The sequence below is a fragment of the Carcharhinus amblyrhynchos genome, unplaced genomic scaffold (assembly GCF_965287045.1).
Source record: "Carcharhinus amblyrhynchos unplaced genomic scaffold, sCarAmb.v2.hapA chromosome_140, whole genome shotgun sequence".
Lineage (NCBI taxonomy): Eukaryota > Metazoa > Chordata > Chondrichthyes > Carcharhiniformes > Carcharhinidae > Carcharhinus > Carcharhinus amblyrhynchos.
Window position 1 is genome coordinate 76,272 of NW_027649880.1, and position 23,239 is coordinate 99,510.

Here is a 23,239-nt window from a genome sequence, read left to right on the forward strand (position 1 = left end):
GGGGGAGAGGGAGGGAGCGCGAGGGGGGGGAGAGGGAGGGAGCGCGAGGGGGGGAGAGGGAGGGAGCGCGAGGGGGGGGAGAGGAGGGGAGGGAGCGCGAGGGGGGGGAGAGGGAGGGAGCGCGAGGGGGGGGAGAGGGAGGGAGCGCGAGGGGGGGGAGAGGGAGGGAGCGCGAGGGGGGGGAGAGGGAGGGAGCGCGAGGGGGGGGAGAGGGAGGGAGCGCGAGGGGGGGGAGAGGGAGGGAGCGCGAGGGGGGGGAGAGGGAGGGAGCGCGAGGGGGGGGAGAGGGAGGGAGCGCGAGGGGGGGGAGAGGGAGGGAGCGCGAGGGGGGGGGAGAGGGAGGGAGCGCGAGGGGGGGGAGAGGGAGGGAGCGCGAGGGGGGGGAGAGGGAGGGAGCGCGAGGGGGGGGAGAGGGAGGGAGCGCGAGGGGGGGGAGAGGGAGGGAGCGCGAGGGGGGGGAGAGGGAGGGAGCGCGAGGGGGGGGAGAGGGAGGGAGCGCGAGGGGGGGGAGAGGGAGGGAGCGCGAGGGGGGGGAGAGGGAGGGAGCGCGAGGGGGGGGGAGAGGGAGGGAGCGCGAGGGGGGGGGAGAGGGAGGGAGCGCGAGGGGGGGGGAGAGGGAGGGAGCGCGAGGGGGGGGGAGAGGGAGGGAGCGCGAGGGGGGGGAGAGGGAGGGAGCGCGAGGGGGGGGAGAGGGAGGGAGCGCGAGGGGGGGGAGAGGGAGGGAGCGCGAGGGGGGGGAGAGGGAGGGAGCGCGAGGGGGGGGAGAGGGAGGGAGCGCGAGGGGGGGGAGAGGGAGGGAGCGCGAGGGGGGGGGAGAGGGAGGGAGCGCGAGGGGGGGGGAGAGGGAGGGAGCGCGAGGGGGGGGGAGAGGGAGGGAGCGCGAGGGGGGGGGAGAGGGAGGGAGCGCGAGGGGGGGGAAGAGGGAGGGAGCGCGAGGGGGGGAAGAGGGAGGGAGCGCGAGGGGGGGAAGAGGGAGGGAGCGCGAGGGGGGGAAGAGGGAGGGAGCGCGAGGGGGGGAAGAGGGAGGGAGCGCGAGGGGGGGAAGAGGGAGGAGCGCGAGGGGGGGAAGAGGGAGGGAGCGCGAAGGGGGGGGAGAGGGAGGGAGCGCAAGGGGAGAGGGAGAGGGGCAGGAGAGAGAGTGCGGGGGGGGGTGGGGTAATGAGAGAGTGTGGGGGGGGGGTAGTGAGAGAGTGAGTGTGGGGAGGCGGGGGAAAGAGCGGAGATTAGGTTGGGAGGCCGAGAGTGGTAGATTAGTGTGGGGGGAGATGTGGTGCTCGAGCAGGAGGCTGGGGGAGAAGCAGTGTGTTCAGTGTTCATTGCGCTGGGGTGCAATATTTAGAGATTCACTTACTCAGGTCCTTGCTGTATTTCTCATATTCCTTCTTCTTGACAAACTGCACATTGTACTGGCTCACTGTCACCACCTTGCCTCCAAGAGCCAGTTTCACCATCACCCTGGCATTGTCAGGGTCAAGTCCCTCAATCTGGGGGACGAAAACAGGACAGGACAATTGAGACGGGGAAACCGAGCCTGGCAGTCCTGCCAGAACCATCGCCCTGTCCTCAAACTCACTCCAATCAGACACACGGTGAGCTCAATAACATCAGCCAGGCTGTGGGAGAGCTCACTAGTTGATTTCCACCATCTCTCAGCGAAAAGGTTAATAATCACACTTCGAAAAAAAGAGGTCTTTAATCAAAGTCTTCACAGATAAGTACCAAGGCCTTTTGTCATAAAGCAATACAGCATGGAAAGAGCCCAACCAGTCCATGCTGACCATGTCTGCTCTACCTTTACAAATGTTGTCAAGAATAAGAAATGCCTTCCGTTTGAATTATCCCTTTCCTGGTTCTTGTTTCAAAAAACCCAGGTAATTTATCACGCCACATGTAAATCAGAGATGATATAACACCGTTATCAGATGCTAAAGATAATACTGTTGCCCACTAAATAAAACAAAACTGAACACAAGTGCTAATTCTCTTTGAATTGTAATGTGCCCATGCCAGACAGTAACTATAAACCTTAATGCAGCGTTTTATAAAGTGCAATAACACGAACACTACTTGATACCATGTTTCTCAAAATGTCTTGTCAGTGGCCTGTACAGAACTGTTGTACTTCTTTCCCGTTCATGGGTGGGATTCTCCGGTCTCATCTGTGGCGTGACCCAGTGCGAGCGAGGATGGAAAACTTAACACTCCGGTTTAAACTCCGTTCACTTTCAGCGGCACCAGAAAATCCCAGTTGGGAATGAAGCTGGATGATTTTGGCCATTGTATTTATACTCTGCATTGTACACCAATAATGTTCATTTTTTTTAAAAAGCAAGTGGAGAAAACAAGCCAAGAAAACACTAGTGTAGATTTTTGTACAAGTACTGTTTGAAAATTAGTTCATTTGATCAATTTTAAACATTTTTATTGTAAAATTATATTTAATTAAGTCACATTTTAAATATAGAATTATATTTGAAACCTTTTTTTAACATTTCTTCCATGTTTAATTTTTGGGGCAAAATTGGAAAGCACTCCAAAAATTAGATGCAAGGTTCATGATTGTCCCACACACCTTCAAAGTTTGAGAAAATTCATTAAATCAGATATCTGGAACTGGGAGAAGGGAGTGATATCCACAAACACAAACTGGGACATCACTGATAACTTATAATAATGATGAATTGGGTCTTCACACTGATTGGATATTATGATTAAGCAAACGTGAGGCGAATAGTTTTAATATACGTACCTTATGAATGATGTAACCTTAATCATTAACTGTGAGTGGATAGAGATAATTCCTATTCCTTGACTGGCATATGCTAATTACTTGTAATTGAATTTGAAACTATAATTGCTCATGTATGCCTGAATTCTAGGCGCTGGCTAGTTACTGGCCCTGACCTGTGACTTTCCAGGGAACTTGCTTTATAGCTTGCATTAAAATATCAGTTTAAGAGAATTCAGTAACTTGGTCTAGTAATTTGAAGGATAAAATCGTGGTTAATTAAATGGCTGACTTCAAACCACTGTGGCATTGGCTGATGTCATTGTTGCTGGGCTGTCTACAAGGAGTCCTTTTATTGCTCTGTAAGTGATTTAAATGGTGGTTACATTTACTGTGGCATTAGTTTTATGGCCCTGCATTGTTAGGAGAAAAGGTCATAGGTTCTGGAGAGGTTTTTTTTATCCTTCCTAGGGAGATTAAAGTTCTTTTTCTGTTTGACGGCAGTTTTAGACTTTAGAAGGGACAGCAAGCTGAAAAGAAGTATCTCTCTCACTCTCCATGTTTTTTGTAAATTCTGCTGGTTTTCTGAAAATAAGGTCTTGCCTTTCTTTCTGGAGTAGAAAATCTGCTTTTGGTGGCTTGACCAGAGTCTATCCAGGGGTTCTGGGAAGCTGTTCTGACTTCCAACTGTAATGGATGTGTCAAGAGGACTACTAAAAAGGACAGTAGGACTAGGGGGCACAGCCTCAAGATAAAGGGGGGGTGCGGTTTAGAACGGAGTTGAGGAGGAACTTCTTCACTCAAAGGGTGGTGAGTCTCTGGAATTCTCTGCCCGTTGAAGTGGTGGAGGCTGCCTCGCTAAATATTTTTAAGACACGGGTTGATGGGTTTTTGATAAGAGAGGGGATTAAGGGTTATGGGGAGAGGGCAGGAATGTGGAACTGAGCCACGACAGATCAGCCATGATCTTATTGAATGGCGGGGCAGGCTCGAAGGGCTAGATGGCCTACTCCTGCTCCTGTTTCTTATGTTCTTATGTTTATAGCATGGAAACAGGCCCGTCGCCCCAACTTGTTTATGCCGCCCTTATTTTTTTTTAAAACCCCTCAGCTAACCCCAATTTGGCCCATATCCCTCTATACCCATCGTACCCATGTAACTGTCTAAATGCTTTTTTAAAAGATAAAATTGTACCAGCCTCTACCACTACCTCTGGCACCTTGCTCCAGGCAATCACCACCCCTTGTATGAAAAAATTGCCCCTCTGGACACTTTTGTAACTCTCCCCTCTCACCTTAAACTTATGCCCTCTAGTTTTCGACTACCCTACCTTTGGGAAAAGATATTGACTATCTACCTGGTCTTTGCTCCTCATTATTTTATAGACCTCTATAAGGTCACCCCTCAGCCTCCTACGCTCCAGAGGAAAAAGAACTAGAACTAGAACTTACAAGACTAAGTTTTCAATTTGAGTCCAAAGGACTCAACTCTAGTATCATGTGAGCATTAGAATTTGCTGTGTCAAACTTGTTTAAAGGGTTTTGTCTATGGAAGGTTTTTGGAACATCTTAGATATATTTGTTAAGAGTTATTACTATAGTTATTTTGCTTTTGCTTATAGTTGATAAGTTATTGCTAATTTTCTTTTCATACATGTTAACTATGTTCTTAATTAAACTTTGATAAACTTTAAACTAATGTGTCATTTGAATCATACCTGAAATGAAGTATCTCATGCTCACTCCAGCCAAATTCAAGATACAAAACTTATGATTCAGGCAGGCTTCATAAAACATTCTGGAGTTTCTGATCTGAACCATAACACTTCACAACACTCAGTGAGACACAGCAATCACCAGGAGATAACCAGGGAATTTACACCGTTTCTCAGTGAGACATAGACAGATCACCAGAAGATACAGGCAGGCAAGGACCGCACCCTTGTTGATAAAGAGCTGGTTCAGTTGCACTTGGTAACACTAACCTTGCCATAAAGGCCCTGGTGTGGTCCCTTCTCGACCTGTACCAAGCTCCCTACGACCAGCCCTGTTGGTTCCTCTGGCTTCTTCTCCTCTCCAGGTTTCAGCGGTCTCTGAGGACGAGCATCTTCAAGGTCCCGGATCATCGATCTGTCTGCCCCCAGTCCTAGGCCTTTGGGTCTCAGCTGATGCTCCAGAGGTTTCACATCCCTAGGGAGGAAGGAGCAGGTTGTTCATACAGACCATTGTCACACCGCTCAAGGAACCAAAGCCTCCCAAAGAGAACCCCACCAGCAACACCCCCTCAGACAGAAAAACCATACTAAGGGAAGAGCCAGGCAACCCCTCGAAACAAGAGGAGACCTTGGCCCTCGCTCGCTACCGCCCCCCCCCCCCCCCACCACACCCCCTTAGGTGCGGCCTGCTTGCCCTCACTCACTCCCCCCATAGGGGGGCCCACCCACCTTCACTCGCAACCACCCCCTCCTTCCCCAGCAGGGCCCACCTGCCCTCGTTAACCCCTCCCGGGTGGGGCCTGCCCTCGCTCCTGCCCTCACTCACTCACTCCTTCCCACCCCCTTCACCCCCTTGGGTGGGACTTGCCCTTGGTCATTCGCGCTCCCTCCTCCAGAAGAGCCCACCTCCCTGGCTCGCTCATTCCCCCACCGCACAAGGCAGGGTCTGCTCTGGCTTGTAGCTCACTCCCTCCCTCCCCCACAGCCCCTCAGCTCATGCGATCCTCCCCAGACATGGCCTACCATCTCTCCATTCCTCTCCCAGATGGGAATGAGAAATCCGTTCCACACTAACAGACACAGTCGGGAAGAAGCACTCTCCAGGAGAGGTGCCACCTCTGTGATGGGTAAGGCAATGACACTCACTGCTTAAAGGTGCGTCCAATGCCCTCGCCTTCCTTCCAGCCCATCCCTCGCAGCATAGCCAGGCCGTATGCATTCACAGGAACTGACTCGTAGTCTGCATCTGTGGACTAAGCACAGGGAACACACCAGCCAGTGTGGGTCAGCACCACCTGCACACTCACAGGTTAAAGCAAACTGTGCAGTACAGCCAGAACATGAACCCACCTCATTATGTTGAGGACAGCAACATATATTGTAAAAAACAGCCACTGGAAGCAATATCTTTAAACCGCTTGGTACCTAACCCCTGGGCAGGAGGGGCAAGGGTGTAAAGGTGGGGGGGGGAACAAGATGTAAAGCGGGTGGGGGGAGGGGGACGAGACATAAAGCTGGGGGGGGCGAGATGTAAAGTGGAGGGGGGGTGAGACATCAAGCGGGGGGGGGCAAGATATATACATTCGGGGGGTGGGGGGGAGACATAAAGCTGGGGGGGGCACGGGGGACGACACATAAAGCAGTGGGGTGGAACGTAAAGCAGCTACACAGTTTATTTTACTCTTGCAAAGGCTGGAAATCAAAAATGTAAAAAAGTATCAGATTCACTGAAATTCTTCAGGGGAGGAAATCTGCTGTCCTTACCCAGTCTCAGCCTACATGGACTCCAGTTCCACAGCCATGTTGCTGACTCTGAAATGGCCTCAGAAGCTACTGAGTTCTAGCAAAGCAGACGGCACCCCAGCAATGACCCTACCCTCTCAACTCTCAAGAGTCCTCCTTCCTAACATCCGGGGGGCATGTGCCAGGTTGGGAGCGCTGTCTCAGAGTTGCCAAACAACCAGTCAAGTCATCTTGTGGTGTTGAAGGTCAATCATCTGAGCTCGAGGACATCACTGCAGGAGTCCCTCAGGGTAATGTATTAGGCCCAACTATCTTCAGCTGCTGACCTGCCCTCCATCATAAGATCAGATGCGGGGATGCTCACCTATGACTGAACAATGTTCAGCACCATTTACAACTCCTCAGATCCTGAAGCAGCCCGTGTCCAAATGCAGCAAGACCTGGACAATATCCAAGCTTGGGCTAACAAGTCACAAGCAACATTTGTGCCACACAAGTGCTGGGCAATGACCAACTCCAACAAGTTATGACCAATTCCTGCATCTTCTCCGTGGAGTGAAAATCAAAACCGCCAGCCAGAATGTTATTCCAAGAGGGAATGAGCCCTTTCCATGGTTGATAAGCTGCCTGATTGGGAACAATGCGCGTGTCACTGGGAAGGGGGAGATGGAGGATGCGACAGAAAGCTGTGTATGGATGACTCGTGACTGGGTTGACCCTTTGCCTACCGACTCTGGGCGAAGCTCCACATTGATCTTGTCGCCATCCTCGAAGCCGCTGGGGACCTGGTTCTGTTTCAGGAGTGGGATGCTGAGGTTTGGATCGTCTCGGGAACCGTCTGTCCATTGCTGCTGATATCGCTGAGACTCTGAGGGCAGAGAGGTGAAGAGGAGAGTGAGCAGGGACTGGACACACTCTCCCAGCAAGTCTACCACAGCAATGCCCCTTGCACATACCGAGGGCGGCAGTGCCAGACCCCACCACCTGATCTTCCCTGCACATCCCCCAACACCTTCTCTCCCTCCCCCCGCAACCTCTCTCTTTCCTCACCCTAGCCAACAGCTCCCCCGCCAACCCTCTCCTCACCTTGTCCCCCTTCCGTCCACCCTCGCCACGCCCCCCCCGCCCGTCCATTCTCTCCACTCTCTCCACCCAACCCTCTCCCCCCCAACCAACCCTCATCCTCTCCCACCCCACCCAACCAACCCTGTCCCTCTCCCTGCCCTCTGCCCCAACCCCTCCCTCTTCCTCCCTCCACCCAATCCTCTCCCTCCCTCTCCACCCAACCCTCACCCTCTCTCCCCCCTGCCCAACCCTCACCCTCTCCCCCCTCTGCCCAACCCTCACCCTCTTCTCCCCCCTCCGCCTAACACTTGCCGCCTTTCCCCTCCACCCAGCCCCTCTGCCTGCCCCACCTCCATGCTCCCTCCCTCTTAGCCATCCTCCATCCACCCTTCCACTTGCTCCTTCTTGCCAGCCTCCTCCCTTCCGCCCACCCTCCCACTTGACTCGCCTCTGCCCACACTTCCGACCTACGTCTTGCTCCTCTCCAACTGCCCTTCCGTCTCACCCTCAGTTATCTCTGCCCCTCCCAATGTGCCCCACCCCCATTCTCTGTAACCCGTGTTTTGGCAACACCTGTGCAGTGTCTGGATGGGTGTGCTCGGTTGTTCTTTTCAGACTGGAGGGCAGTCTGAGGAAGCTTTTCAAATCAATGTTACTGAGCTGGGTTTTGTATACTGCACTGTGCGGCATTTCTAACACAGAACCCAGAAACCTAATAAGCAGCTGGGACAGTGAGGGCCTTCAGAAGGGTTGGGCTGGTGAACATGGGCAGGCAAAGGGCACAGGCAACAAAATGCAATGTGATAAATGTTGGTGAGGATGACAAGAGGAGCAAAATGATCCAGTTCTCAAGGTGGTGGAGAGGCAGGGGGACCTGCCCACAAAGGAGATAGCTCAAGTTGGGAAGACTGTTACACAGATGTAGAGATGCCAGTGTTGGACTGGGGTAAACACAGTAAGAAGTCTCACAATACCAGGTTAAAGCCCAACCAGTTTATTTGATAGTAAACCCACAAGCTCTCGAAAACGCTGTTCCTTTGTCAGGTGTGTGGAAGGTTCTGATCAGAGAAGGGCATATAAAGTCACACACAGTTTACAGAATAAAGTTGTACTTTAACCTGGTGTTGTGAGACTTCTTACACAGTTATACAGAGGCAGGACACCCTAGTGGATCATGCAGTGAGGCCATATGGGTAGAACTCAGGAACAGGAGTGGTGCAATCACACTGTTGGGGTTCTACTACAGACCTCCCAAACATCCAGCGTGAAGTGGGGAAGCTGACATGTCAGCAGATTACGGGAAGATGTAAAAACAACAGGGTTGCTGTAATGGGCGATTGTAATGTCTCCAATACAGACTGGGATTCGTTTAGTGCCAGGGGCTTGGGTGAGGCAGAATTTGTTCAGCGTGTCCAAGAGTGCTTTGAGGCAACATGTAGATAGTCCAGCTCGGGAAGGAACTATCTTAGACCGGGTTCTGGGAAACGAGCTGAGACAGGTGACTGATGTCTCAATGGGAGACCATTTTGGAAACAGTGATCACAACTCTGTAAGTTTCCAGATACTTGTAGAATAGGATAGAAGTAGTCCCAGAGTGAAAGTACTAAACTACGACAGTATTAGGCAGGAGTTAGGCAATGTAGATGGGGACAGCTGTTTGAGGGCAAATCCACATTCGATATTTGGGAGTCTTTTAAAAGTCAGTTGTTAACAATTCAGGATAAGTATGTCCCTGTAAAATTGAAGGATAAAGATGGCAAGATTTGGGAACTCTGGATCAAGAGAGATTGTGAGCTTAGTGAAAAAGAAGAAGGAGGCCTACATAAATTTCAGGAAATTGAAAATGGATAAGGCTCTTGAGGAGTACAAAGAAAGCAGAAAAGAGCTTAAACAGGGACTTCGGAGGGCAAAAGAAACTACAAAGGGTCATGAATGAAGCCCAGTCCATCACTCAGACCAGCCTTCCATCCATTGACTCTGTCTACCCTTCCTGCTACCTCGGAGAAGTAGCCAGCATAATCACATCACACACCCCGGACATTCTCTCTTCCACCTTCTTGCACCAGAAAAAAGATACAGAAGTCTGAGGTCACCTAACAATCAACTTAACAACAGCTTCTTCTCTGCTGCCATCAGGCTTTTGAATGTACTTAACTTGCATTAAGTTGATCTTTCTCTACACCCTAGCTATGACTGTAACACTACATTCTGCACTCTCCCCTTTCTTTCCCTACGTACAGTATGCTTTGTCTGTACACTGTGCTAGAAACAATATTTTTCACTGTATACCAATTTAATGTGACAATAATAAATCAAATCAAAAAGGGGCCATGAAATGTCCTGGATAGGCAGGATTAAGGGGAATCCCAAGGTGATTTATGCTCACAAAAGGAAGAAGAGGGTGGCTAAGGAAAAAGTAGGTCTACTCAAGGACAGTGAAGAGAATTTGTGCGTGGAGCCAGATGAGGTGGGTGAGGTCCTTAACAAGTACTTTGCATCTGTATTCACAAAGGAGAAGGATGTGGTGGATGGGGAGTGTAGAAAGGAGGATGTTGACATTCTAGGACATGGTGAGATAAAAAGACAGGGGGGTATTGGAAGTTTTGAAAAACATTAAGGTGGACAAGTCTCTAGGGCCAGATAGGGTCCATCCCAGAATACTGAGAGAGGCAAGGAAAGGAATTGCTAAGGCCTTGGCCACGGGCGACGTACCCGAGGATTGGAGAGTAGCTAACATTATTCTCTGTTTAAGAAGGGCAGAAGAGATAATCCAGGAAATTACAGGCCGGTGAGCCTTACATCAGTGGTGGGGAAATTATTGGAGAAGATTCTTAGGCACAGAATGTACTCATATCTGGAAGAGAATAGGCTTATTAGAGATAGGGAGCATGGTTGTGTTAAGGGGAGGCTGTGTCTCACAAACCTGATTGAGTTCTTTGAGGAAGTGACTAGAAAAGTTGACCAGAACAGGGCAGTGGATGTTGTATACATGGACTTTAGTAAACCTTTGATAAAGATCCTCATGGCAGGCTGATAGAGAAGGTAAAGTCATATGGGATCTGAGGTGAGTTGGTAAGATGGATACAAAATCGGCTTGGGGCATAGAAAGCAAAGAGTAGCAGAGTAAGGGTACTTTTCTAACTGGAAGGCTGTGACAAGCTGTGTTCCACAAGGATCAGTGCTGGGGCCTCTGTTGTTTGTAATATATAAATAATTTGGAGGAAAATGTAGCTGGTCTGATTAGTAAATTTGCAGATGATACAAAAGTTGGGGAAGTAGCAGAGTGAGGAGGAGTGTCAGAGGAAACAGCAGGATAAATTGGCTGGAGACCTGAGCCGAAAGATGGAATTTAACCCAAACAAATGTGAGGTGGTGTGATTTGGAAAGTGTACTGCAGAAGGAAAGTGTACAGTAAATTGTAGAGCCTTTAGAAATACAGAAAGATCCAAGCGTGCAGATCCACAGTTCCCTGAAGGTGACAACTCAGGTGGACAAGGTGGTCAAGAAGTCATATGGCATACTGGCCTTCATTGGTCAGGGCACTGAGTATAGGAATTGGAAAATCATGTTGCAGCTGTATAAGACTTTGATTAGGTTGCATTTGGAGTATTGTTTACAGTTCTGGTCGCCACACTATCAGAAGGACGTTGATGCATTGGAAAAGAGAGGGTGCAGAAGAGATTTGCCAGGGCTTAGAGGATATAAATCATGAAGAAAGGTTGAACAAACTTGGATTGTTTTCATTGGAGCATCAGAGAGTGAGGGGGGAGCTGCTGGAGGTCTACAAGATTATGACAGGCTTTTTGATTTAATTTGATTTATTATTGTCACATGTATTAACATACTGTGAAAAGTATTGTTTCTTGTCTGCTGCATTATACAGACAAAACGTATCGTTCATAGAGAAGGAAATGAGAGTGCAGAATGTAACGAGAGTTAAAAAAGATTAGAAGATATGCTGGGCACAGCTTTGGGGGCCATCTTGGAAAAAAGAAGGCTTGGATAGAGTGGATAGTCAGAGATTTTTTGTCAGGGTCAAAGAGCCAATTACTCGGGGGCATAGGTTGAAAGTGAAGGGGGGAAAGTTTAAAAGAGATGTAAGGGGCAGGGTTTTCACACAATGGGTTGTGAATGCCTGGTACTTGCTGCCAGAGGTGGTAGATGCAGATTCTATAACAATGTTCAACAGGCATCTGGATAGATACATGAATAGACAGGAAATAGACGGATATGGACCACATCGTGGCAAGACAATTTTAGATTAGAGGCATCTGTGTCGGCACAGACTTTTCTGTGCTGTACTGTTCTTTGACTAGTAGAAAAGCACGTAGGATCCTGATCTTCATAAATAGGACAACACAAAACATCGCAAATTGCAGCAAACCTTTCAAAAGCCCTGAGGCACAGTACCCAATTGTGGGCCACCAACTTTGGGAAGGGTGTTGGGTCCCTGAAGAGGGTGACAAGGAGGCTGACCTGGTATGGTTCAGCATTGAGGGATTGTAGTGTGGAGAGACTGGGAGAAGCTGGGATTGCTGCTCTCAGAGCACAGGAGATGAAGGAGGAGATATGACTGAGGCATTCAGAATCCCAGGAGAGTTTGGATGGAGTAGCTGGAAATGTGGCAAGAATGGCAGAGCAGACACGGACTGAAGAACCAGGTGCGGGGGAGATGAGGGGGGTGTGAAGCTGTGAAGAATTGGTTTTTGATGCCCACTCCCTTCCAATCGCCCATTGAGGTTCCTTCTAGCCCATTCCTACCCATTAACGCTCCTTCTAACCCACTCCTGCCCCGTCATTCCCCCATCAACGTACCTTCAATCAATTCTTGCACCGCCTTGGACAGAACCTCGGGGTCCTCCTGTTTTGTGTCTGGCTGCTCCTCCTTCACTTTATCCCCAGGATGCGGCTTGTGCCAACGGTTCTTCTGAATGAGGGGGATGATGAGCTCCTGAGGTTTCTCTCGGGGCTTCACACTGAGGAAGAGAAGAAGAGTGAGAGAGTGAACTGGACAGGCAGTGCCAGTGGTTGAGGAGGAATATTTTTCTGCTGCAAAGTCTGAATGGCCTTGCACTGCCTGAGAGAAGATTTCCTAAGAATTGAGGCTTATGTTGAGAAAGGGCAGACCGCAGAAGGTTGGACTGAAGCCAGACATTTGGCTTCCACAAGAGGCGTTCTGTAGACAGGCTGCTGAACCTGTAGTGGAATAGCCAGTATTGCAGATGGGAGGAAAGGCCAGGAAGGGAATGGCAAATCTTAATCCACGTATAAGATTACTCAGCTACCTGGTAACGTATGTACCAAAGGATTGTGAATGGATGCGCCAATTTGAGGAGCTGTCCTCGGTCACAGCAATTTGAGATTACTATTTGTGCTTTTGAAAAATATGTTTCTACGTTGTTTCTGATATCACTAATGTTTTCTTCTTTAAATAAAGTTATGTCTTTTTACTTATTTTTCTCCTTTTAGTTTTAGTCATAGTACTCATCATTATTCAGTAAAATTGTTTAATACACGACTTGTCCAGTGACTCGTTCCTGTTACATCCAGAGTACAGCTCCAAGCCCAATTCTGAAACAGACTCGCAGCCCCCCTTTACAATCTCTATATACACACACACAAAAACACTTGCGTACGTGCATAGAAGCGCACACATTCGCATGTGCACACACACAAATATATGAAAATGCATACACATGTAGGCCTGTGTGTACACATATATGTGTTTACACTCATATACATGCATACGTATGCATGTGTAGTTACTTGCAGGCACAAATGCACACACACACACAAAAAAACAGCAATAGGTCCAGGCAGCGGTCAATTGAGGGAGTCATCCTATCTGCCCATTGTCCATGGTATCTTCACTGCCAGGTATCCCTGGAAAAGGTAGCACGCAGTGTCTGCCAGCAGCAACGAGGTTTTCCATGCTTGTTGGACACCGCAGGGACTGGGGAGAACTATTATTTGCTTCAGTCACATTTTGTTTTGATGCTTTCATTGTCCTTTGCAATTGTGTTTAATTTGACGCAGTGTCCCTGTATGAAACTGCATTTTATAAATTTATCCCACAGTTTGCTGATTTAATTAATTTGGTTAACGCAAAGAAGCACAGGACAACTACACTTGCACAACATTCCACACTGGCCAAAGGCTGCGACTGCACTGTGGCCACAATAGAAAATGTTCACGTATGCATAAAAAAGCCCAACATCTACAAGGCACAATTCAGAGTGCATTTGCTGCTCTCAATGTGGTTTGCTCTGTAATGGAGGGATCAAATGTAGACTGGGTGATCACTTTGAACATAAGAACATAAGAAATAGGAGCAGGAGTAGGCCATCTAGCCCTTCGAGCCTGCCCCGCCATTCAATAAGATCATGGCTGATCTGTCATGGCTCAGTTCCACATTCCCGCCCTCTCCCCATAACCCTTAATCCCCTCGCTTATCAAAAACCCATCAACCCGTGTCTTAAAAATATTTAGCGAGGCAGCCTCCACCACCTCGACGGGCAGAGAATTCCAGAGATTCACCACCCTTTGAGTGAAGAAGTTCCTCCTCAACTCCGTTCTAAACCGCACCCCCCCCCCCCTTTATCTTGAGGCTGTGCCCCCTAGTCCTACCGTCCTTTCTGAGCGGGAAGAGTCTCTCCACCTCTATCCTATCCATCCCATTCATCATCTTATACGTCTCAATGAGATCTCCCCTCATTCTTCTAAACTCCAACGAGTACAAGCCTAGTTTATTCGGCCTCTCTTCATAGCTCAACCCCCTCAAAGAACAAAGAACAACCCAGCACGGGAAACAGGCCCTTCCGCCCAACAAGCCCGCACCGCCGCATCACCCTACACCTATTCTACCCTGCGTGTCTACGAATGGAACCCCTAACTTAGCCAGATTCAGGGGAGAATAGTGTCAATTTGGTAAAACCAATCAGCCTAAGAGCACATCTTTGGGGTGTGGGAGGAAACCGGAGCGCCCGGAGGAAACCCACGCAACCACAGGGAGAATGCGCAAACTCCCACAGACACAGGCCCAAATCCATGTGTCTGCACATCTAGCAGTGCTAGTCACCGAGCTGTTGCGGCGCCCGTTTACCAGTCCAGGATCAAGCACACACACCGACACGAAGTACTAGGCCACTCCCGGAACTTCCAAGAGCAGCCCACGCACGACCCACCGTGTGCATGCCCCTCGTTTGACACGAGGTGGACCTCCACCTGCGGAATAAAAAGACAAAAACGTTAATCTTACAAGTCTGCTTTTCCGGTGTCTCCCGAGGTTCTAACCTTATTTAATAGCCCCTTCCATAACCCTCCATCCTCGTTTCACTCATGTGTCTATCTAACTGAACCTTAAACGAGTCCAACGTTCCTGCCTCCACCACCCTACTCGGTAGCGCGTTCCATACCCCCACAACTCTCTGCGTAAAGAACCTTCCTCTCACTTCCAAATTATACCTCTCCCCCTCACCCTTAAATCATGACCTCTCGTATTTGTACCCAGTCTAGGGAGCAGTCTCTCACTATTAACTCTATCTATTCCCTTCAGTATCTTATATACCTCTATCATGTCCCCCCTCAATCTCCGTCTTTCCAAGGAGAAAAGTCCCAGTTTCTCCAACCTTTCCTCGTAACCCAGCCCCTCCATGCCAGGCAACAGCCTGGTAAACCTCCTCTGCACCCTTTCCAGAGACTCCACGTCCTTCCGGTATTAAGGTGACCAGAACTGGACGCAGTACTCTAAATGCGGTCTAACCAACGTTCTATACAACTGAAGCATTAGATGGCAGCTTTTATACTCTATACCCCTTCCTATAAAGGCTAACATTCCATAAGCCTTCCTAACAACCTTCTCCACTTGTGACGCAACCTTCATGGATTTGTGAACCTGCACTCCCAGGTCCCTCTGTATGTCTATACTCCTAATCTGTCTACCTTTTATCACATAGCTCCTCTCTGCATTACTCCTTCCAAAATGCATCACCTCGCATTTGTCAGGATTAAATTCCATCTGCCACCTATCTGCCCAATGCACCAACCTAAGTATATCCTGTTGTATCACCTGACAATCCAGTTCAGTACCCGCCAACCCTGCCATCTTGGTGTCATCAGCAAACTTGCTGATCACACCACCTACGCTCTCTTCCAAGTCATTTATGTATACTACAAAGAGGAGAGGTCCCAGTACTGAGCCCTGTGGCACACTACTGGTCACTGGCCTCCAGCCCGACAAGGTCCCCTCCACAACTACCCTCTGTCTCCTATTACCCAGCCAGTTCTCAATCCACCTAGCTACCCGGCCTCGTATCCCATGCGCCTTAACCTTTTCTACCAGCCTACCATGAGGGACTTTGTCAAACGCCTTACTGAAATCCATATAGATGACATCAACGGCTCTCCCATCGTCAACCGTTTTTGTCACCTCCTCAAAGAATTCCACCAGATTCGTAAGGCAAGACCTCCCTCTAACAAAGCCATGTTGCGTATCCCTAATCAGATCGCAACACTCCAAATGCTCATACATCCTACCCCTAAGTATTTTTTCCATTAATTTCCGGCATCAGCCAAGTAAACCCTCCCTCTGCACTCCCTCCAAGGCCAAAATATCCTTGCGTAAGTACGGCGACCAAAACTGCACACAGTACTCCAGCTGCGGCCTCACCAATGCCCTATACAGCCGCAACAAGACCTCCCTACTTTTATATTCAATCCCCCTCGCTATGAAGGCCAGCATCCCATTAGCCTTCCTGACCACCTGCTGCACCTGCAGGCTGGGTTTTTGCGACTCATGCACAAGGACCCCGAGGTCCCTCTGCACCGTTGCCTGCTGCAGTTTTTCGCCACGTAAGTAATAGTCCTTCCTACCATTATTCCTACCAAAGTGGACCACCTCACACTTGCCAACATTAAATTCCATTTGCCGTTTCCTGGCCCATTCGCCCAGCCTATCTAGATCCTTCTGCAGACTCTCCACACCCTCCGCGCAATTTGCCGTTCCACCAATCTTGGTGTCATCAGCAAATTTCGACACCATACACTCGGTTCCCTCCTCCAGATCATCTATATAAATGGTAAATAGCTGAGGCCCCAGCACCGATCCCTGAGGCACTCCACTAGTCACCAACCGCCAATCCGAATAGCACCCATTGACCCCCACTCTCTGCCTCCTATTTGACAACCAATCCTCTATCCATGCTAATACCCTACCCCCAACTCCACGTCCCCTTACCTTCTGCAACAACCTCTTGTGAGGTACCTTGTCAAACGCCTTCTGAAAATCAAGAAAAACCACACCCACCGGCTCTCCTCTATCCACCGCCCTAGACACATCCTCATAGAACTCCAATAAATTTGTCAGATACGACTTCCCCTTAACGAAACCATGCTGCGTCTGCTCTATCAAGCAATTCCCCTCAAGATGCCTCGCTATTTCCTCCTTGATGACGGATTCTAACATTTTACCTACAACAGACGTTAAACTAACCGGCCTATAATTCCCTGCCTTTTGCCTGCCACCCTTCTTAAACAATGGCGTAACATTAGCCGCTTTCCAATCTTCCGGCATGTCCTGGGAATCCAGCGACGTTTGGAAAATAACCACCAAGGCATCCACTATCACCTCCGCCATTTCTTTCAGAACCCTCAGATGCATTCCATCCGGTCCTGGGGACTTGTCCACAAACAGTCCCTCCAGTCTGTCAAGCACCGCCTCTCTAGTAACAATAATGTCATTAAGACCCTTCAGTCCTACCACCTTTCCATCGCTAACACCTGGCAAATTATTCACGTCTTCCTCCGTGAAGACCGAAACAAAAAAGTTATTCAAGACCTCAGCCATTTCCCCATCCCCTACCACTAAGTCCCCCTTCTCATCCTCTAAGGGTCCAACGTTCACCCTAGCCAGCCTCTTCCTTTCTATATATTTATAAAAACTCTTGCTATCCTTTTTTATATTGAGCGCTAGCCCAGCTTCATAGTTTCTCCTACCCTTCTTTATCAATCTTTGTTGACATTTAAACCTCTCCCAATCCTCTTCTCGCCCACTACTCTTAGCTACTCTAAACGCCTCCGCTTTTAATTTAACACTTTCCTTCACCTCCTTCGTTATCCATGGCTTATTACCTCTCCTCCTACGGTCCTTTTTAACCATCGGAATAAATTTCTGCTGAGCACCAAGAAAGATCTCCTTAAAGATCCTCCACTGCTCCTCAGCAGACCTACCTTCCAAAGCGCTCCCCCAGTCAACATTCACCAATTCTTCTCTCATCCTACCGTACTCCCCTCTGTTCAAACAAAGGACGCGTGTCCGGGAACCCACTTTCTCCTCCTCCATCTGCACCAGAAACTCCACCATACAATGATCACTCTCCCCAAGAGGATCCTTCACCGCAAGGTCCCTAATTCTACCCACCTCATTACATAACACCAGATCCAAAATAGCTCGCTCCCTCGTCGGCTCCAACACACACTGTTCAAGGAAACTATCCCGGCAGCATTCCAAGAACTCCTCCTCGAGCCCACTGTGTCCAACATGGGTCGACCAATCAATATGTAGATCGAAATCCCCCATAATTATGGCCGTTCCATTCCTGCACACCGCACTTATTTGCGCGCTAACAGCCCACCCCACCTCCAGATCATTATTCGGGGGCCTATAGACGACACCCACCAGCGTCTTCCTCCCTTTGCTGTTCCTAATCTCCACCCACAACGATTCCACGTTCTGCTCTTTGGTTCCTATATCATCCCTTGCTACCACCCTGATGCTATCCTTAATCAGCAGAGCTACGCCCCCCACCTTTTTCCTCCCGCCTATCCTTCCTAAACACTTGATACCCCTGGACATTCAGCTCCCAGTCCCTGTCACCTTGCAGCCACGTCTCCGTAATGGCCACCAGATCATATCCATTTGTGCTGATCTGCGCCACCAGCTCATCCACTTTATTCTGAATGCTTCGTGCATTTAGATAAAGTGCCTTCATCCCAGCCTTCACCTGGACCCTATTTGCCAGAATGCCACCAACCATACTCACGCCCCCTACTCCCTTTATTATTGGGACATCCTCGGCCTCTTCCCTTACCTGTACCGTCTCCTTAACTTTAGACCCTGTAATGTCACCTACCCTCGCACCCTCCCCCCCCAATTAGTTTAAAGCCCTGTCTACAGTCCTATTTACACGATTCGCCAGGACTCTGGTCCCAGCACAAGAACATAAGAAATAGGAGCAGGAGTAGGCCATCTAGCCCTTCGAGCCTGCCCCGCCATTGGTTCAGACCAACCCCATCCTGCCCGAACAGGTCCCACCTACCCCAATACTGATGCCAATGCCCCATAAATTCAAACCCATTCCTCCCACACCAATCCCTGAGCCACCCATTCACTTCCTTAATCTTATCAACCTTACGCCCGTCTGCACTCGGTTCAGGCAGTAGCCCAGAGATAACCACCTTGTCGGTTCTACTTTTTAATTCCATTCCCAGCTTTTCATACTCCCTCCCCAGATCCTCAGTTCACATTTTGCCTACGTCGTTGGCACCCACATGTACCACAACGGCCGGATTCTCACCCTCCCATTCCAGGTTCCTCTGCAGCCCAGATGCGACATCCCGGACCCAAGCACCAGGCAGACAACACACCCTTCTGTGCACTTTGTCATTGTGACAAAGGGCAGTGTCAATACCCTTAACCCCACTATCCCCAATTACTACTACGTTCCTTTTCACCTTCTCTTTGCCTATGCCCTGCGTCTGCATCACTGTACTGTGTGCAGTTTGCTCACCAACCTCACCTCCCTCGTTCTCGTCCAGACTGGAAGCAAGAACCTCAAACCTGTTATGCAGATTGAGAGGCAGAGGCATCTGCTCCCCACCCCCCTTCCTCCGTTCCCCACCCTCCTTCCTCTGCTCAGCAGCCCCCCCTCTTTTTCCTGACTGTTAGAGTTAGCTAGTATGGGGGGGGGGATGGATGTCACTTGCACCCCATTGACAATGGCACCCTCTCTCCCCCTGATGAGCCTCACTGTCTGTAGCTCAGAGGCCAGCTCATCTACCTTGAGCTGGAGCTCCTCCAGCAACCTGCACTTACTGCAGACATGGTCACTGGGAAGGACCCTGGGGTCCACCAGCTCCCACATCATACAGAAACAACACATCACATGCCCCTCCATTATTCACTGTAGTAATATTGAAAATTTCCACACGAACTTACCTGGCCCTTTTTCTCCCCAGCCCTTTTGATCCTAAGCCCTAATAGCTCACTCTGCTTCCCATTCACTCCGCTGCCCGCTGTCTACACCAGGCCTCCTTTTAAACCTGGTGCTGTTTTAAAGCCTGCTCCCCCACAACTCCCTGCAATCCACTCCCTTAGAATTCTTAAAGCGGTAAATACAAAAAGCCCGCAAAAATGCTTTTAAATGATTCAAACAGTTCTACAAGGTAAGTTCTTACTACAAAAGTGCTTTAAACTTATTTAAACAGGTTTTTAACAGGTAATTTCTTATCTGTCTCTCTGCTCCTTCACTCGTCTTTGACCAGTGTGCAATCAGGACCCTGATCTTCCGGATGCTTGCCATTTTAACACACAATCCTGCTCCCACGCTCCACATGTCTGTCCTTGGCCTGCTGCAATGTTCCAGCGAAGCTCAACACAAACTGGAGGAACAGCATCTCGTCTTCTGGTGAGGCACTTTACAGCCTTCCAGTCTCAACATCGAATTCAACAACTTCTGATGATTAGTTCTACCCCACTTCACTCCATTTGTTTTCATTTCATTTCATTTTTAAACTGTTCTCTACCTTTTATTTCTTTATTGTCTTTCTTTATTTTTCTTTCCTCCCTATTTTATCCCTTTTTTCCATACTTTCACTCCCCCCTCCCCCCAACATCTTCATCTGTCACCATTCACCCTGATTTCAGCTTTGCCATTTGGCCATTCACACCTTTTATTCTCTCTGTGAACTGCCATTAGCAGTCTTTTACCCTGGTTTCTGTGGCTATGGCTCATCTTTCATTGCTTCCTCCTGCAGTCTAAATATCTCCCGCTTTCTCTGCCTTTTGGCTTTGACAAAGAGTCATCTGGACTCGAAACATCAGCTCTCTTCTCTCCTTACAGATGCTGCCAGACCTGCTGAGATTTTCCAGCATTTTCTCTTTTGGTTTCACAATTCAGAGTGTAATGGAATATTCTCCACTTGTCCGAATTAATGCAGCTCCAACACCAGAAGAAGCTCAACACCATCCAGGACAAAGCAGCCCCATTTCATTGTTTTGAAGTTTTATTCATTACTTTCACAAGTAAGGCTTACGTTAACCCTGGAATGAAGTTGTTGTGCAAATCCCTTAGTCTCGACTCCGGCACCTGTCCGGTACACTTAGGGAGAATTTAGCATGGCCAATGCACCTAACCAGCACGCTTTTTGGACTTGAGGGAAGGAACTGGAGCACCCAGAGGAAACTCACGCAGACACGGGAGAAAGTACAAACTGCACAGACAGTGACCCAAGGTGGGAATTGAACCTGGGCCCCTGGCACCGTGAGGCAGTAGTGCTAATCACTAATCAGTGCTAATGCAACTCTGCATTTTCAGTCCCTCCAGCACCGACACACAGTGGCAGCAGTGTACCATCTACAAGATGCACTGTGGGAATTTACCAAGGTTCCTTAGGCAGTACTGCCATCTAGAAGAAAAAGATCAGCAGATACCTGGGAATACCGCCACGTGGAGGTTCCCCTCCAAGTCACTCGCCATCAATGTATCGCCATCCCTTCACTGTCACTGGGAACCCTCTAATAGCATTGTGGGCATTCTATACCAGTTCAAGTAGTCAGTTCACCACCATTTTTTCAAGAGGCAATTAGAGATGGGCAATAAGTTCAGACCTAGCCAGCGAGGCCCACATCCCGTGAATAAATTTAACGTAAATGTCTGTTCAAAGTAACGTTGAACACTGAAGGAACACAGGAGCAGAGGATGGAATGGGAAACTCAGAAATAGCTGATTAAAACCGTACTTTGCATTTCTTCAGCACCATCGGGACACTTGACAGGACTTGTTGCTTTTGCTTGCAAGCAAATGTGCACACGGCAAGATCCCACAAACATTATGAGATAAAGGAGCGGATGGTATTTTACTTTTGATGCTGTTTTGTTAAAGGGCAAATATCAGCCTCGGGGTACCCATTTCCTCCTTTCAAAAGGTTTGTTCGCATCCACCCAAGAGGGCATTTGGTCTCATACATTCTGGGCGAAATGCTGGAAAAGGAGATTAGATTGGGTGGCTTGGGCCGGCGCAGACACAATGGGCTCTTTCAGTGCAAGATCTTTTCTCTAAATATCTGAAATGGAGATAGGATTGGAAACGGGGAAGAGGATGGGGTGAGAGATGAACGCTCCTTCGGAAGGCTGGCGCAGTCACAATGGGCCTAATGGCTCCATTGGGAGAGCTGGCACGGTCATAATGGGCCGAATTGCCCTTCCGCGCTGTGCAATGGTTTTATGAATCATTAAATCCTTACAGTGCAGAAAGAGACCATTCAGCCCATCAGGTCTGCACCAACTCTGTGACAAGAATATCTTACCTAGGCCCTATCCCCGTAACACCACGTATTCACCTTGTTAATTCCCCGAACCGACAGATCTTTGGGTGGCACAGTGGTTAGCATTGCTGCCTCATAGCGTCAGGGACCCGGGTTCGATTCCTGGCTTGAGTCAATGTCTGTATTGAGTCTGCGTGTGTTTCCTCCGAGTGCTCTGGTTTCCCCTCTCAGTCTGAAAGGTGTACCTTAGGTGTACTGGCCATGCTAAATTTTCCTTCAGTGTACCCAAACAGGTGCCGGACTGAGACAACTAGGGAATTTTCACAGTAACTTCATTGCGGTGTTAATGTAAACCTACTTGTGACTAATAAATAAATTTTAAACTAATGGACAACATACCATGACCAAACCACTTAACCTGCATAGCTTTGAGTTGGGAGAGGAGGGCGATTGCTCCTTTGAAGGGCTAGCAAGGTCACGATGGGCCAAATAGCATCATTCTGTGCTGCATTCTAGTGGGAGGGGTCTGCAGGATGGGGCATATTGATACGCCAGCCAGGGTGAACTGACAAGATGGATACAGAACTAGTTTGATCATAGAAGACAAAGGGTAGCAGTGGAAGGATGTGGTTCTGAATGGAGGGCTGTGACAAGTGGTGTTCCTCAGGGATCAGTGCTGGGAGCTTTGCTGTTTGTAATATATATGAACGGGAAAACATAGCTGGTTTGATTAGTAAGTTTGTGAACGAGACAAAAGTTAGTGGAATTGCAGATAGTGAGAGGACCATCAAAAGATACAGCAGGATATAGATCGGTTGGAGACTTGGGCAGAAAGAAGACAGATGGAGTTTATTTCAGATAAATGTGAACTAATGCATTTTGGAAAGTTTAATACAGATAGGAAATATGCAGTCAATGGCAGTGCCCTTAAGAGTGTTGATAAAAGGGATCTGGGTGTACAGGTACACAGGTCACTGAAAGTGGAGTCAAGAAGGCATAAGGCATGGCTTGCCTTTGTTGGCTGGGGTATTGAGTTTAAACATTGGCACGTCATGTTGCAGCTTTAGAGAACCTTAGCTAGGCCGCACTTGGAATACAGTGTTCAATTCTGGTCGCTGCACTACCAGGAGGATGTGGAGGCTTTGGAGAGGGTATGTAATTTTCTTTGCTTTTTGTAGGGGGGGGGGGGCGGTTCCAATGTCTACCTGAGGATCTCGCCCTGTTCCACACCGCTCACCGCCTCCTCCTCCTCCTGAGCGTTGGGCTCCGCCTCCTTGAGCCGTAGTTTGGTGGCAATGCGGGTGAAGCCGAACGACACCGGGCCCCGATCACCCTCTCGGTCCGCCATCCTCCGGCTGTCCTCACTGCGCAGGCGCCGCCCAGCGCCATCGTCCGGCTGTCCCCATTGCGCAGGCGCTGCCGGGAGCAAACTACAATTCCCAGAGGCC

The 23,239-nt window shown here is 49.2% G+C and overlaps 1 protein-coding gene across 1 annotated transcript in view; it reads right to left on the reverse strand.

Annotated features, from left to right (window-relative positions):
* Window positions 1–23,174, reverse strand: part of gpkow (G patch domain and KOW motifs) — a 33,102-nt gene extending 9,928 nt beyond the window's left edge. The window contains exons 1-6 of the mRNA XM_080183072.1: window positions 22,997–23,174; window positions 12,066–12,226; window positions 6,914–7,053; window positions 5,589–5,695; window positions 4,713–4,917; window positions 1,352–1,484 (exon numbers count right to left, since the gene is read on the reverse strand). Coding sequence (XP_080039198.1) covers window positions 1,352–1,484; window positions 4,713–4,917; window positions 5,589–5,695; window positions 6,914–7,053; window positions 12,066–12,226; window positions 22,997–23,139 — 889 coding nt within the window. The 5' untranslated portion in view covers window positions 23,140–23,174. The remainder of the gene's footprint in view (window positions 1–1,351; window positions 1,485–4,712; window positions 4,918–5,588; window positions 5,696–6,913; window positions 7,054–12,065; window positions 12,227–22,996) is intronic.
* Between the last annotated feature and the right edge of the window lie 65 nt (window positions 23,175–23,239).